The sequence below is a fragment of the Ambystoma mexicanum genome, chromosome 10 (genome assembly GCF_040938575.1).
Source record: "Ambystoma mexicanum isolate Mex_15411 chromosome 10, UKY_AmexF1_1, whole genome shotgun sequence".
Taxonomy (NCBI): domain Eukaryota; kingdom Metazoa; phylum Chordata; class Amphibia; order Caudata; family Ambystomatidae; genus Ambystoma; species Ambystoma mexicanum.
This window is the reverse complement of record NC_090932.1, coordinates 1,126,485,676-1,126,502,918: the sequence shown is the minus strand read 5'-3', so window position 1 is coordinate 1,126,502,918 and position 17,243 is coordinate 1,126,485,676. Positions and strand designations below refer to the sequence as shown.

Here is a 17,243-nt window from a genome sequence, read left to right as displayed (position 1 = left end):
TTGACATGAATGGCCGCTAGTATCTCTGTCATTTCAGATCAACTAAAGCGCATGGGTGTCAGGACACAATTGAAGACCATTCAGCAACCGGATGTAAATAGCTATTACCTGTGCCCAAATTATTCATTGGCGACCCAGTCCTAGTGCGCATCTTCACAAGGAAGTGGCACGAGCCCCATTTTAGTGGGCCCTTTGTAGTTGAAAATGTCACCCCTTCCGCAGTAAAGGTTCAAGAAAGGCATGCCTGATTACACCTGGGTGATGTGAAGCTGTATGCTGGTGAGACCGATGCACCTCCACTCATTGATTCAGAAGCAAGACAAGAAGCAGTTCAGCACGTGCAGACTCGATCGATGATGAGGAAGAAGGACGCTAAGATTGCTGATTAAATAAATGCAAGTGTGCATTTGGACTGTGGCTCACCTCGGACACTCTTTATAGATAGATATTTTAGCAGGAGTGCAAAAGTAAATGTTCTCGAGCCGCAGGAATCATAAATTGGACTTTAGAAAGTGTTGATGTGGTAAGAAATGCCAGATCTAGACTTTGAGTTTGACGACTGGAAAAGGGAGCCATTTCCTGATTCATTCATCACTGAGTTTCTCTTTGGTTAGACTCATGGTTCTATCTAATTTAGATGCCCATAGACAACTTATCGCTATCTTTGTATACATACTCCACGCCTACCCTATTCTTGTTTGGTGTAATACTAACATTTGTGTTTTTCTTCAAGAACCTAAGAATCGCCCTGCAATTAGAAGGTTACTTATGGAGATAATTGAGCACATTCAGCAGCTACCTGAGTATTTAACGAGGCTTGCTGATTAAAAAAGTTGTTTTCCTTCCTTAAAAGTAGTACACAGGCACAATGTGGACTGTGAGAATAATGCAGTTCCAGAAAGTGAACAACCTTGACTCGTGTAAAGATACTCCAATGGTGGGGCTCATGTATTGGTGCATAATATAAGCATGCTCAGAATGTATCATTGTTTTTCTGATTTTGCTAATCCACAATGTCCACTTCGCTGGTCCCAAGAAGGTAGCAGTCCCCTTGATTCTTCCCACTCCAGTGGCTTATGCAGAATTATCTCTTGCAAAGAGACCAAGGCCATATATGATTATCCCTACACCAGTAACACATGTAAAGACACCCATATTTCTGGCAAATGTTCCTATGATTCCCCCTGTAGGATGGCCCCTTTCTGATATACTACATGACCATTATGTACAAGCTCAGTTGGCAAGAAAGAGACATGAAAGAAGCACAAGGGAAGATGATTATGAGTTAAATATGTATCTAGCCAGTACAGCACATTTGGGGAATAGCAGGTGGTATCAACACATGTAAGAGGTGGGAAAGAGAACCTCTGAGGAGGGTTGTTATGTTTGTGTTCTGCTACCTTATGCTATGGGGAAGTCCAAGATATTCATAGCTATAGAAATATAAGTCCATACAGCTCATTGCTTGACTCACCTTGCACTCTGCCATGCAAGAGGTCAATTCCAGGATCGAACAGCATCCTTAGTATGGGTGACTGAATGGTCAGCTCCAGAAGAAGATTATTAAGTCCAAGATTTGAAGAAAAGAGTAAGAGGACACACCAGAGATTATGTGATAAGATACGAACAGCCTGGAATGAAGGAAGCAGGAATCAGGTGGGAAATAAATAAGAAATTCAATTGCCATGGAAAGAATGATGAAGAAATATGAATATGCAAGGAGAGAGGCCAGATGCATGGTGATGATCATGTTTGGATTCTGTGTGATCAGAATAATAATCACAGAGTGCAAGAAGACAGCAGAGAAAGAAACAGGAATGAAGATCATGATCAATGTCGAGTCAGGGTTTGGACCCAAAGAGCTGCCAGATGAAGAAATTAGAGACTATATAAAGGTCAGTATTCATGCACCTGAGGGAATGAAGTTCATGTATTCAAGAAACCACAAGAAGTATGTCAGAGGATGGCTCTACTGAAGCCCGAATGGACAATGTAGTCTCATGACCTGGAGTATCGATGAGCATGTGAAATCAGCTGGATCTCTGAAAGGAATAATGAAAATATGGACTACAAAGAAGCACTTCTTCAGACGAGGATGTCTAGATGTGAAGAATGATGGGAGAGTGGTTGATAAAGCAACCAGAGGGGGGAGTGTAGAGGCACAGCCAAGTGCCTCTACCGGAAGTCACACCCCCATTCTGCCTTTATTTTGACAGCCGGAAATTGCGACATGCGCAACACCAGTGATGGTACCTATACCGCGAAGAGTCCTTGAAACAAGGTATCCATTGAGAAAATCCTACATGATGTATCTGCAAAGAAATGACAGACTTCTGAAGGAAATTCCGGAAGAATTGTGAAGATGAGTGAAAGAGAAGACTGGTGATGTCACATGAAGCAGAAAGGATGCACGTAGAAGAGATGCCAGTGAAGAAGGTGAATAGACTTTATAGAATCTGATGGCAAAGTAAAGAATTGAGTAACATTTCATGAGCAAAATGAAGATTGCATGTGGGAGAAGCACTGAATATTCAGCTGTCCCACGTCTAGGCCCTGCTATTACATCTAGGGTCATTACACTTTCTACTGCTGCATTTGCTGGTGTCCCCCTGTCAGGCCATTCTCCATCAGTCTAGGTGTCCCAGATCTAGACGCTGCTATTGCATCAAGAGTTGCTGCATTTTTCTATTGCCCCCTGTCTGACCCTCTCCCATTGTCCTGCTGTCCAGAATCTAGACGCGGGTATTACATCTAAGGTCGCTGCATCTGTGTCTATTTTTTAGAAACCAATAAATAAATGTAGTTCAAGGTCAGGTTAAAGTTGTTTTTTTGTAATACTTTTGATTGCTGCTGCTGAAGAGTTTGAGTAAAGAAAGAAGGCATAATGCTTGCCTCCGGTCTTGCCATAGAATCTAAACCCCCCACTCACGATAGTGAGGAGGATTTGTCGTTGTGCATACGGAAGAAAGGGTCCCATCATTGAGACAGCCAGCGCTTTAAGTGGGCCTCGGGCGGAGCTCCGGCAGGCTCAGAAATATTGTTCTGCGGCAGGGCAATGCTGGGTCTCACTAATATGCCCTGACAGCCCCGACCAATAGAGGACAAGGGATTTTTCCTAAAGTCTGAAGCTCTCGCTCAAAATGCCATTAATCCATAATGGTGGCGCAAGCACCTGCGAGGCATACCTTCAATCAAGAGATGCCCGCGGGCCGGCGCCACCATTATCGAAGAAAAGGTTTGGCCGCATGAAGCCAAGGCCTTTTTTTCCCTCTAAAGCCTGAAGTTCCGGCTAATTGACGGGAGCTTCAGGCTTCAGGAAAAAATACCTTGGCTTCCAGCGGCTTCACCTTTTCAGCCTTAATAGTGCTGCTGTCCTTCCCCAGGCATGATGCCTGGTGAGGGGCCATGCCACCATTAAGACTGAAAAGGCGTGGCGCTTGTGAGGTTTTACTCGGGTCCTCGAACCGAGCACGCAGCACGAAATACCCAGGAGCCAGGATTGCGCACAACTTGTCTTTATTAATACAAGGCAGGAACTGCCAACTCCCCGTAGCCCCCTCCCTAACCCAACGTCACTTCCTCTTACTCGAGAGAATGAGACCGCAACGGCGGTCTGCCCACACAACGATGTGGGCGGGCTGCATGCCCTGTGGAACTACCTGACATCTCCCTCCTTTTTAACGGTCAAGACACTCGACTCTCCTCACGCCATCTCCTCTATGAGTCTGTGAGGTTTTAGGCGGCTTCGCTGGGGTCGACCGTTGGTGCAGGGTGTCCTTTCAGCTTGTCCTTGTGACATCATATTGTCCTCGCTTTCCGAGGTCACACCCTCTCCCAGGTAGGGGGTATCTCGATCGTGATCATCATCACTGTATCCGGTTCCATCCTGTACGCACTCCATGTGGCCCTTCCGAGGCTTGAAGTACGATACATTCCGAGTGACCGAGGATTGGTCATTTCTCTGGGCCGTGATCATTGTCCCTTTTCTATGTGTGACAGTCAGTGGTTCTTGTGCGAATGTGGTGTCCTCCTTTCTTTGTTTGGGTTGTCTCTACCACACTTGGTCTCCAGGCTCGATGTTGGACTCCTGTGCTTTCCTTTTGTGGTCCGTGACTTCCTTCATTCTGGCCTTCGCTGTGACATCTTTATCTCTGGCCTCCTGTTCAAGTGGCGTGGCCTCGGTCGAGTGCGTGTCTTCCGGCAGCCGCGTCTGAATCAGTCTTCGGAACATCAGGTCAGCTGGGCAGATGCCCGTTGTGCTGTGGGGCGTGTGTCGATAGTCCCTAAGGAACTGATAGAGTGCTTGCTCAAAAGGCTTATTGAGTATGGCCGCTATTTGTAGGGTTCTCTTGATGTTGGCCATGAATCTCTCGACCATGCCGTTTGCCTGTGGCCATCGCGGTGTAATTTTCCGATGGTGAAACCCCATGTATTTCGCAAAGTTTTCATAGTCCTTGCTCATGAATGGTGCTCCATTGTCGGACTTTAAGACCCTGGGTATTCCGTATGTGGACAGCATGCGGTCCATTGCCGGGATGACGCTGGAGGCTGCGGTGCTGTCGACGATTTGTGCCTCTGGAAATCTTCAGTGCTCGTCTATCAGCACTAGCACGTATGTGCCGTCTCTTAGGGGTCCAAAGAAATCCGCTACGAGTTCCTCCCACACATGTCCTGGTAATGTTGACATGTGAAGTGGGTTTGGGTGTGGCGGCGGTGCTACTTGCGCGCACGTCGTGCATTGGCCTATCATTTCTTCTACCATCGCGTCCAGTCTGGGGAACCACACCTTTTGCCGTAGTAGTCTCTTGGTGGCGACCACTCCCCGGTGGTTTTCGTGAGCTACTTGGATCGTTCTGGTGCGTAATGACTTTGGGATGAGTACATTGCACCCTTTTAGGATTACATGATCGTCGACTATGGAAAGTTCGTCTCGGACCTGGTCTATGAGTTTGATGTCTTCTTGAATCTCCTCCGGTTCCTGTCTCGCTTGTTGACGCATGTGCGCTCTTCTGTCTTCCTGCATGCAGTGACGTACGATTCGCAATGCCGGGTCCCGCTCTGACTGTGCGATTATGTCTGCCCACCCCACGGGCAGGGGCTGCAAGTGGTGTACAACATAGTTGAGGTATTCATCGGCGATGGATGGTTGAGGGTCGGCAGGGCCAGTCAGGTGGCGAGACAGATAGTCAGCCGGGTTGTCTTCTTTTCCTGGGCGGTGCTTAATGGTGAATTTGTAGTCCTGCAGACGTAGACCCCATCGGGCTATCCTTGGCGGCATTCCTTGATTTGGGGTCTCCGTAGATTGTAAGCAAAGCCTGGTGATCCGTTATGATCGTGAACTCCTTGCCGTATAGAAACAGGTGGAAGTACTTGCACACCCACACCACCGCCAGGCTCTCCTTTTCAGCCTGGGAGTACGCTTGTTCTGTGGGTGTTAGGCTCCTGCTAGCATATGCCACGATGTAGACTTTAGTGGGTTCATGCGGATCAACTTGCGTGAGTATGGCGCCTAGGCCGACAGGGCTGGCATCGACGATTACTTCGGTGTCTCTTTTGGCATCGAAGTAGGCCATGTCCTCCGCCTTTGCGATGGCGTCTCGTATCGCCTCAAATGCCTTTGACAGTCTGTGGACCACGTGTAGGGTTGGTCTTTTCTCGTCAGTAGGCGTAGAGGGTTGCTGATTGTCGCGTAGTCTTTTAGGTACCTGGAACAGTAGCTGGCCAGCCCTAGGAAAGATCGAAGCTCTGTCGTAGTTGTCGGGGGCGTGGCAGAGTTGAGCGCTGCTACTTTATCCGGGTCTGGCCGCATCCCATTGCTCGAGAAGATGTGGCCGAAGAACCGCAAGGAACCTTTCCCAAATTCACATTTGGACTTATTCAGCGTTAGTCCGGCCGCTTGCAGTGCTTCGCACACTCTGTGAAGAGCAGTGTCATGTTCTTCCTTATTTTGACCAAATACTAGGACATCGTCGGAGTAATTCAGGCAGTTCGGCACATGTCTGATGACACGGTGTATCTCCTCTTGAAAAGTTTCGGCTACAGAGGATATCCCGAAGCTGAGCCTTTTATATTGGAATAGGCCCAAGTGCGTGGCGAATGTCGTAATGTATCTAGATTCGGGTGCGATCTCAATTTGGTGGTACCCTTTTGTGAGGTCCAATTTGGAGAAGACTTGCGCCCCATGGAGAAGGTGGATCATGTCAGTGATCCTGGGCGCCTGATGTCTCTCCCTCTCGATTGCCGCGTTGGCTCTCCTCATGTCTACGCACAGGCGTATTGACCCGTCAGGTGACTTTTTGGGGACGGGGACAATAGGGGATACCCATGGGGTGGGGCCTGCCACTGGTTCTATGACGTTGAGTTTGATGAGTTCTTCGACTTGGTGTTGTATGTTGATCGGTATCCCTCGATAGTGCGGTATGTCCGGGTTTATGTGCAGCTGTACCTTTCTGTGTTTGAGTTTTCCCAGCCCTTTGAATAGACTCGGAAAAGTTTGTTCTATTGAGTCTGGTCTGGTGAAGTATTTGTGGGCCATGAGCTGGTACAGTATGTGCACCAAACCCATCTCGACAGCGGTCTTAAAGCTCAGAATACACCCGCTGTTGGCGTCTGTCTTCAGAATATGCAGGGGAATTTTCGCCGTGTGTGCTTTGTGCATGCACCACGCAGTGATGGTCCCTTTGCAGGGTAATGGGGTTGTGACTCCGTACGGATATATGTCCACCGTTGCCTTCCTGATTTTCGGGGGTTTGGAGAGTGAGTTGTACGCTTGCTCGCTTATTATGTTAACTGTTGCCCCTGTATCAATGAGGAATTTCAGGGGTGTATTGTTGACGTGCAGTGTGAGGATTGGACTGTGTTGGGTGGCCGTGGCATTATTGAGGGCCCACATGTACCCTTTTTTTTTTGATGACTGGGATTCACTGCCTGATGGGGAACGCATTTCAATGTATCGGACAAATCGTCTCCTTTGCGATCGCCTAGAGCCGTCATTGGGCTTCCGGTCATCCCTGGCATATGAGCTCCTTTGTGTTCTGTCGTCTCTCCGGGGTCCCATCTGCTCTTTGTCTCCCCTCCCAGCGGGTGGGCTGTGTCGCAAGCTCCTCCTCCTCTCCTGTTGTCTCGGTTTGCTGGGCCCGGGTCCGGGTGCATTTTTGAAGACCGCTCTGTAATGGTCCATTTTTGTCCGACTGCCGGGCAGTCGCCCACGTGTGGATATTCGTACCCGCATCGGTAGCACGTGGCGTCTGAGTGTTTCCCGCTTTGTGAGGGAGCAGTATATAGCTTGTTGACAGTGTCCAGGTTGGGTGTCGGGGGCTGGATGGTGACCTTGCCCATGCTGTCTAGTTGCGACTCGACTGCTGCTTCCATTCTGGCGAGGGCGAGGATTTCCTCGAGGGACCTTTGCTTCTGGAGTAGTTGCTTTCTAAATGGTTGTGAGATGCAGCCAGCTATGACTTGGGATCTTAGTGCCTCTTCATTGGAGTATTTGTGGAACTCACAGTATTTTAACTTGATGCGTATGCGCATCACGAAATTATCTAGCGACTCCCCATTTTCTTGTCTCGTGGTGTGGAACACATGGCGCTCATAGTCGATGTTTGTATGAGGCGTGAAATATTCTGATAGCTTCCCATGAAGTTCACCATATGTGACAGTGTCTACGTTCATCAATTCGCCTGCTATGTCTCTGACAGCAGAACCTACTGTCATGAATAGGGTGTTTTTTAGCATTGCGTCATCAGTTAATCCGATTGCGCCGGTGTAGAATTTAAAATCCCTGAGCCATATGACCCATCTGGGTCCCAGATTGGAGGTGTCTCTGACATCGAATAGGCCTGGTATGGGCAAATTTTGGGAGGCGGTCCCTGATCCCTGCGCCTGTTGAGGATCATCTGCCACGGCTCCGGCTCCGCCGGATGAAGATGCTGCCGGGCTCGTTGAGGTCGACATGTCCACCGTGTCTGGTGTGCTCCGGTTGAGGCCTGGCGTGTCTCCGGAGTCTTACACTGTTGCTGGGTTGCCAACCCGGAACACGTGCTTGTAAAAGCTGCGCGGGCCCTGTGACGTCTTGCTGGGCTGTAATGCGCCCTGTCACTGAACAGAGGATTGCCCCCGGGTTCTCGACTCTCACGGGGCCTCCCGGGCGGGATCGCTCCATGTTGTGGACGTGTCTCTCTGGCCCGGTGCTGAGTATGTCCCTCTGCGTGCTTCGAGCCAACGCACTTGAGAGGAGCGCCGACGCGCCAAGCCGCTCAGCCGCGGTCCTCTGCGTGCCTCCCCAGCCTCGGGAACAGAGGCGCGCCGACGCGCTTCGACCGCTCGACTGCGGGCCTCCTACTGGCACGGGTGGGTATCACGTACCCTTTCGTCGCCAATTGTGAGGTTTTACTCGGGTCCTCGAACCGAGCACGCAGCACGTAATACGCGGGAGCCAGGATTGCGCACAACTTGTCTTTATTAATACAAGGCAGGAACTGCCAACTCCCCGTAGCCCCCTCCCTAACCCAACGTCACTTCCTCTTACTTGAGAGAATGAGACCGCAACGGTGGTCTGCCCACACAACGATTGTGGCGTCCCAGTTGGGTGTAGCGCGCATGCGTGGGCCTTGTTATGGACCCGCGCATGCGCAGTTCAATAAACTGCGTCCGTGCGGCAGTTGCCGCCGGGACGCGTAGCAAGCAACATCGCGTCCCATGTCCTCCTTGGTCTGTGTGCGTGCGTGTGTGCATGTGAGGGCCGAGGGGCCGGATGTAACAACTGGCGACGAGGCGGGATCGCCGCCACAGCGTCCGCCCAACGTACGTGGGCGCACAATCCACATCGTCGGCACGCGAGGATACGACGCGGACTGAGCACGAACGTTTTCTCCTCAGAGCAGTAGCGGCCTGGAAAGGTGCTCGTGCGCTGCCACAAGGAGAAAAAGGTACAATTTTTGGAACACTTGATTGTCCCCAACAACCTGGGGACAATCCAAAAAAAAAAAAAAAAAGCCGGGGACATTATGCGCATCTATGAATCACTCACCCTGCCAGCGGTCAAGTATGACACTGTCAAGACTGCGCTAGAAAACCACTTCATCCCACAGTCGAATGTCAACTATGAAAGATTTCTGTTCTGCAGAGAGAAACAAAGAGAGGAAGAGACTCTCGATCAATTCTGCGCCAGACTGGGAATGATAGCCAGCACATGTCGCTGGGACAACGACGAGCTGATGATAAGGAACCAGGTCCTCCAGGGCTGCAGCTCGGGTAAATTGCGGCGACAAGTGCTGAGAGAGCCGGGGTGGACACTGCAGCAGATACTAGATATTCGCCGCACGTATGAGCTAGCAGAATCCAGAGGAGCAAGTATGGACGCGGCGGTCAGGCCAAGCGCAAGGGAGGAGGCTTTTGCTGTAAACAAAAGAACAAAGCTGAAGGATAAGTGGGCCACGAAGACAATGGAGAGCAGACATCCATCCACACCTGGATCGATCTGCCAAGATTGCGGTTACGACTTGCCACATGTAGAGGAGTGTCCCGCCAAAACGAGATACTGCGGACGGTGCAATGGACCGGGGCACTATGCCCGCATGTGCCGCGCCCCTGCCCCTGTACCTACTCAGAGAGGCCCCGCGAGAACAAGGGGCAGCGGTTTCAGAAGGCAACGCAGCATCGCAACTCTCGAACAGGAGGTACGGAAGTTGAAACTTGCGGAGGAAGAAGAAGAAGAGGAGGAGGACGAAGAAGAGGTATTCTTCATTTCAAACATTGCCTCAGAGAGCAAACGGAGGAGGCAACCCAGGTGTGTGGTAGACATACTGGGTGTGCTGACACAGATCCTCATAGACACAGGAGCTTCCGTATGCGTGCTGGCAGAGGAAGATTATCGGAAACTCCCAGGCCCGCCGGCACTGGACAAGTCCATGGCGAAGATATTTACTTTTGGAGGAGACGCCCCATTGCCACTCAAGGGTGTATTCGTGTCACCAGTGTCGAAGGGGGAAAGCACCATCAAGGCAAAATTCTTTGTCACGGACGTTAGCCCTCACTCGCTTCTCAGCTGTGCTGCGTCGGAGGCCCTCAATTTGGTTCATTTTGCATATGGAGTATACCAGATTGACATTGAAACACTGTTGGACAAGTTCTCTGACATCTTCGAGGGCATAGGGAAACTTAAAGCACCCCCAGTGCGCCTGCACATCGACAAGTCCATCAGACCGACAGCCCTCAAACACCGTAGGATTCCGTTCCACCTAAGGGAGAAGGTGGAGGAGGAACTCCGATCACTAGTGGATATGGACATCATTGAGAGAGTGGAGGGGCCAACACCCTGGGTGTCCCCCATAGTGGTGGCCCCCAAGCCGAAACAGCCCGGGGCAGTGAGGATTTGCGTGGACATGCGCCTTCCAAACGCTGCGATCAAGAGGGAGAGGCACATTACACCAACCCTAGATGACATTATCGGAGAGCTTCAGGGGGCAAGAGTCTTCTCAAAGCTGGACCTACGAGCGGGCTACCATCAGCTTGAACTGCACCCGGACTCCAGGTTCATAACTACTTTCACGACGCATGACGGCCTATACCAATTTAAACGCCTGAGTTTCGGCATCTCATCAGCCGCCGAAGTATTCCAGAACACCATCAGAGGGGCGTTGGTTGGCCTAAAAGGGGTATTGAACATGAGCGACGACATTTTAGTCTTTGCGGACTCGGAACGGGAGCACATGAAGAGGTTGGAGAGCACGCTCCAGAGATTGAAGAACTTAGGGCTTACCCTTCATCGACAAAAATGCGAGTTTTTCAAGGACCGTATTGGTTTCTTCGGATTCATCTTCAATGCGGCCGGTGTGTCGCCCGACCCAGCCAAAGTGAAGGACATTAAGGAAGCCGCCCCCCGCAGTCCCCCACGGAAGTGAGGAGCTTCCTGGGGATGGTGACCTATTGTGGGCGTTTCATCAAAGGGCTGGCGTCGCTGGCGGAACCACTCAGAGTGCTAACAAGGAACGACGCAGCGTGGAAATGGGGAGCCAGTGAACAAGAGGCATTCCAGACCCTGAAAAATGCCCTATCCGATGGGGACACCATGGCGTACTTCAACCCCAAGGTGGAATCGGAGGTGGTGGTCGATGCGAGTCCAGTGGGAGTAGGGGCTGTGCTGCTGCAACCTGATGAACGCGGGGACATGCGTCCCATTGCCTATGCGAGTAAGGCTTTTTCGGACACGGAAATGAGATACTCGCAGATCGAACGGGAGGCGTTAGCCATCCTGTGGGGATGTTGCCATTTCCGTTTGTATATTCTGGGCAAACCTGTCGTGGTGGTAACCGACCACAAGCCGCTACTGCCCATACTGGCGGGCGTGTCATCCAAGCCGCCCCCCAGGATCGAAAGGCGGATGCTAGCCCTGATAAAGTACGGGGTGAAACTCGTATACCGACCAGGAACGAACAACCCGGCCGACTACCTGTCGCGCCACCCCAGCAAGGAAAACTCAGTCACTGACATTGGGGCGAACGAGTGCCACGGGCTGCTGTGTCAGGTGGTGGAAGGGTCCCTTCCAATGGCAATCTCAAGATTTGAAATTGCGACGGAATGCTCCAAGGACGAGGTGTTTACCATCATAAAGACTGCCGTGAGGAGCGGCGATTGGAGGGAGGTATTGCACAACAACTCCCGCCGTCAAGCAGAGGCCCAGAGCGACCTCCAAGCACTCTGGAAAGTGAAGGATGAACTCTCTGTTTCAGACGATGGGCTAATACTTGGAGGGAGACAAATCGTCATCCCACAGGCACTGAGGACAAGGGTGCTCTAACTGGCCCACATCGGTCATCAGGGGGTCGTCAAAACGAAGGCTCGGCTGAGGCACAAAGTATGGTTCCCGGACTTGGAGGGACGAGTGGAGAGCTTTGTGAGGAGATGTGTGGCGTGTCAAGCAGCAGCCCCAGGAGACAGAGCCCCGCCGATAAGGTCGATGGAGCGTAGCAGCAAACCATGGGGAACTGTCCTCGTGGATTTCGGCTCGACTGGTCGGGGAATGTACTTTCTGGTAGCAGTTGACCAATGGTCCAGGTACCCCGAGGTGGAGGTGGTAGAGTCGACAGCGACAGAGTTCGCGACGAAGACATTAGACAAAATGTTCGCCACGCATGGGTTCCCGGACCTACTGTGCTCGGACAACGGGCCGCCGTTCACAGGCAGCCAGTTTGCAACTTACCTCCGAGAAAGGGGGATCCGGCATCGCAGGGTGTCCCCACTCTGGCCGCGAGCCAACGGGGAGGCCGAGAGAATGATGCAGACTCTTAATAAGGTCCTAAGAATATCTGCCAGCGGTGGTGAAGACCTGGAGAGGAAGCTCGTGGAGTTTCTAAGAGAATACCGCATGACACCCCATCAGTCCACGAGAGTGGCTCCTGCCGAAGCACTATTTGGACGATGCCCGAGGGGAATGCTACCGGAAGAGGACGGCCGTCCGCCAGGGATAATAGACAATGAGGGTGTCCAGGAAGAACGGGCTAGGCGTAACGACAAAGAAAGTGAACGGAGGGGTCTGCAGGAAAAGGAGGTGCGAGTAGGGGACACAGTGCTGGTCCGAAACCAGCACCCCGAGGGGAAACTGTCCCTACCATTTGAGCCGCGCCCGTGGAAGGTAACGCATGTAAAGGGCACAATGGTGACGGCCGCCTGCGACCGAGGAACAGTCACGCGCAACCGGTCGTTCTTCAAACGAATTGAAAGACCTGCTGAGAACGGGGCCTCAGAGGAATGCGTGGGGCGAGAGGGCTCGCCTGGAGATCAGGAGGGCGAGCAGAGCAGGGACTCCGCTAGCTCTGAACGAGAGTGTTCTACTCCGCCCACCGCCTCGCCAAGGTACCCGGTCCGCCGCGAGCGAGGATTACCAGAGCATCTCAAGGACTACGTCCTGGACTACGTCCTGGACGCAGGTGACTGAACTGAGAGATGTAAGGTGAGACTCCCAGGTATTCATGCGCCCGCCCACAAGGGCCTCACTTGTGCAGGGGTATGCACACCCCGAAGGTTTACATTGTTTTGGTTAAAGTTAAAAAGGGATGTGACGTCCCAGTTGGGTGTAGCGCGCATGCACGGGCCTCGTTATGGACCCGCGCATGCGCAGTTCAATAAACTGCGTCCGTGCGGCAGTTGCCGCCGGGACGCGTAGCAAGCAACATCGCGTCCCATGTCCTCCTTGGTCTGTGTGCGTGCGTGTGTGCATGTGAGGGCCGAGGGGCCGGATGTAACAACGATGTGGGCGGGTTGCATGCCCTGTGGAACTACCTGACAGCGCTGTCCCCTGCTAGGCAAACAATTAATAAATAAATGTATAGATCAGCACCCTGTCTCCCACTGGGGAGAGGTTGCTGATCGCTACAAAAGAGCTGCCTGTAGCCCATAAAAAAGCGGCTCTGCAAGGGGGCGTGGTCTAACAAGCTTGCAGGTGACCCAGCGCTCCCCGCCGTTAGGCCACGCCCCCTTGATGAGCCCCAGCTCGTTTTCCAGTGCAGTCGCTTTTGGCGGATGTCACCCGCTAAGCCTACTGCACGCCCATTCGTTTCAATGGGCCTCCCACCGGCCAAAAATAACATCGGGTGTTTTCACCCGCCTTTGCGACATAAATGTTTGAGAACTATGCATAAAGGAAACACCTGAGAAATGTGATTGAGCGAACAAAATATTAGCGAGGAGAAACTGCCGTGTTGATATGAACTTGTCAACGTGTTTTAACGGAATAACTGAACGTTTTATGGTACTTCATGGGCATTTCTTATTAAATATGATTTGAATATTTAATAGAACAATAAGAAAATATGTCAATTAAACATGAACATATTTAATGCGCAGTTACAATACTTTACAAGAAAATCGTCAAATACGTTTCAAAAGCGCTTCAGTGTCGCAACACCTCCTATCTTCCGGTGTTGTGTCATATTCTGCATCCCCATGGCAGAAAAATCGACGCTGAATTTCATAACACACCGGGTCTATCAGCAATTTATTTCTATTTCAGTGAATACATGCGACTTGTTGAAGGCCAACCAATCGGACTCCTTGTTTACTTTTAGACTTTTCTGTGACAGGGCGAGGACAGACAGCCAATGAACCCGTGGAATCAAGCAGCTGCGCCCATTGGTCCGTTTGAATGGGTGCTGCTGGCGCTTCCTGCCGGCTGTGCAGAAGTGAATGGCTACTGGGCTCGCTGCTTAGGCTTTAGAAAAGAGGCTTTGCCGAACAGGAGATGAAGTCGGCCGGGACGGGCGAGAGTGCTGCAGGTAAGTGCAGGCAGTACACGGAGGTGTTGTGGAGACAGGCAGGGCTAAGTCCACATACATTGTGGAATGGAGCTGTACGAGATTACGGTAACAGTTCCTGATGGCCATGTTAAGCTGGGCGGTGGTAGTGAACTGGTTCTGCACAAGATGCCTACCATGCCACTCAAATTCCCTCGCCCTCTGATGGGTGGTTGAGCCAACTCGTACACAAAACTAGCCGTTTTGGGGCTGGAATCAGGCTGTTAATGGGAATGGTTCTTGGAGAGGGGAGAATGGGTGTGGCAGTGAAGGCTTTCACCAAGTGAGTGGGGCATTCAGCAATGCAAAGCGATTATCTGACAGCAGAGAGGCAATTGGTAGTGATTACATAGAACTCCTTTGTAAAATGCAACACCCTAACTTTTTAAGGCAAGCACTTCCCTATTAATTTCCGTTTTGTTACTTTTAGTTCATTTTCCTTCCAATCCATGTGTTAGGCACCCTGCAAAATTGGAAAACTCTGCCCTCTTAAAATTCTGGGTTTGTTTGTTTATTTATTTATATTTATATAGCGCGCAGACAGCCCAGGGGCATTGTGGCCCTGTTACTTGCAGGAACTTAGTTACAGGGGGTACAGGATTGGTAGCAGTCGTTGGCACATTATGATTGCTACAAACAGATTAGTCATTACAGCTCCTGCATCTTTGGTTATTACATTACAGACAGTTTATTGGCAAACATGGTGCTGCAAGAGACCTTATGTGAAGAGGATGGTTTTCATAGCTTTCCGGAAGGCAATGAGGGAGGGCTCACCTCTGATTGTGGGAGGTAGGGCATTCCAGTGTGATGGTGCGAGATAAGGGAAGCTGGTTGGTGACGCGAGAAAAGGGAAAGAAAACTATTTGGCAATAGCTAAGTATATAAAGCAACTGGCAATAGAAACATTGTCTAAGTAAATAGATATTTGTTTTGTTAGTGAGCTGAAGTAATAATTGCAAGATATTGTAGATGAATTATGAATTGTTATTTTTAGGGTCTTTGATATTGTATAAGATTGTAAATATTGTTATTTTACGATTTTTAAAGTTTTGTGAAAAGTTCTTATGTACTGAAACACAATAAAGAAAAAAAAAACAATTTGTCCCTGGCAAAGATAGTTCAAAAGTTTATATATTTTCCTAAATGCCACCATTGTGTCACACAGGCAAAACCGATTCCAGAAACTGATGATCAAACTGATCTGGGCTTTTAAACAACCTAGACTTGCTTGCTCTTCATTCACCCGTATAAGTAGGGTCTTCTGCGCATCTCAAGCTCTTGAGGGTGCAGGCAGGTTATGCATCCTGGCGGTTCATTGTGTCAGATGAGCTTCCTATGTGGCTATTAAAAAAGCAATCTTGCAGCCCCCTGAAATAACATCTAGTCTCTGGGTCACAACAAATGGCCTCGATCTGAAATCCAGGCTACTCCTTTTTTGTGTGTGGCAGGCTTGCAAAAAATGAACCTGCCACGCTAATCAATTCATGACGTTTTCACAGAAGCGCTCAATATGCACAACAGTGTGAACATCACATCTGAGATGCAATTCCAGACATGTAATCGTTTGGGGCTGTCCAAATTGGGGGACCCCTGTGGATGGCATATTCACTACATTCGAACAACTTTGTTCCAACTGGGATGTACATGCATTGGCAACCACTTCTATTAGAGACTCTGGGGTAAAAATGTCAAGTTGCGAGCTGCTATCCAGGTACGAGAATTGACTCGCCCCGTCAATGTTACACGTGCACACAATTTCTTACTTGCGAGTGCAAATGACTGACCGATATGTGCATACACTCAAGCACATTATATAACGGGGTTCCCTCGTCAACCAGACATTTCCCAGATTGAGTGGTTTGTTACCCCTCCACCATGACGATCGCTTGCGTGCACACATTAGCTAATATTAAGAAAACTGTGGCTTTGGATAAAGCAAGAATAGGGTGGTTGGAAATGCTAATACTCATCTGTCGGAATAAGGAATCGTCCCTGCAGTGTGCTCAAACTAAGGGTATCTTTATTATTTACTGAAACACAAACACAATTTAAATATCTTCTCGAATTCTATCTCACTTTCAAAAAAGTCAATTTGAACATCTTGATATATCCGATGAATGCATATGATGTGCTGCTCCACATTTTTCTTCTCCATCTTGTATTGACTTGTCCGCAAAAATCCACTCCTTTTGGGAACGACGACTTGCAGCATGACTGGTGAGTTCGTTCCAGCTACTCTGCAGATATGGGTGCAGAGGCTAACTTTGCAAAATTTGGTGGTTAAGAGGCATCCATTGTGAACAGTGTGAATGGTTGATAGTCTGGTGCCTGAGCTGTTTTTCACGGGCTGGGGCAAGACCCTTATACTAGACCCATGTAGGTATTAGCAATGAGTGAAGAGTAGGATCATGTGAATAGGTCTCCCCTTCCTCCGACAAGCCAAACTAAAGAAATACATTCTCCTTTGGATACCTGCTTATCCTCTGTACTTGCAGAGGAAGATGCAGACATGTTGAATACATAATGCAAACCAAGGAACCATACTTTTTTTATTGAGGGATAGGAGAAGGGGGCATGGGAGCTCTACACCCTCACTATGCTGATGTTAAAGTTGATGATTTATGGGTGTACACATGAGAATAATAATTAAATGGTGAGATAGAGAAGGTACTGACAGTTTGCGCTTTCTAATGTGGCCTAATAATCCATCCCCAAATATAAAAAACAATTGTATTAAGTATTCAACGAAGCAGTATAAAACAAATAATTAAATCATCAATTAGTTATAAACGCATTGTTTTAGCACCTGAGGTGCAACAATTTACATAGGAAAAAATATAGGAATTCTACAACCATCTGGTTACTATTTTTACACACTGTGTGTGTGGCAAAAACAATGTCAGTGCACACAATAGTCGCGTAAATATCATATACTGTGTTCATGATACACTTATA

At 49.7% G+C, this 17,243-nt stretch overlaps 1 protein-coding gene across 1 annotated transcript in view; it reads left to right on the top strand.

Moving 5' to 3' along the window:
• The first annotated feature begins 14,029 nt into the window (after positions 1-14,029).
• The window catches only part of CKAP2L (cytoskeleton associated protein 2 like), a 228,112-nt gene continuing 224,898 nt past the window's right edge, over positions 14,030-17,243 (top strand). Inside the window, exon 1 of the mRNA XM_069619010.1 lies at positions 14,030-14,270. Coding sequence (XP_069475111.1) covers positions 14,237-14,270 — 34 coding nt within the window. The 5' untranslated portion in view covers positions 14,030-14,236. The remainder of the gene's footprint in view (positions 14,271-17,243) is intronic.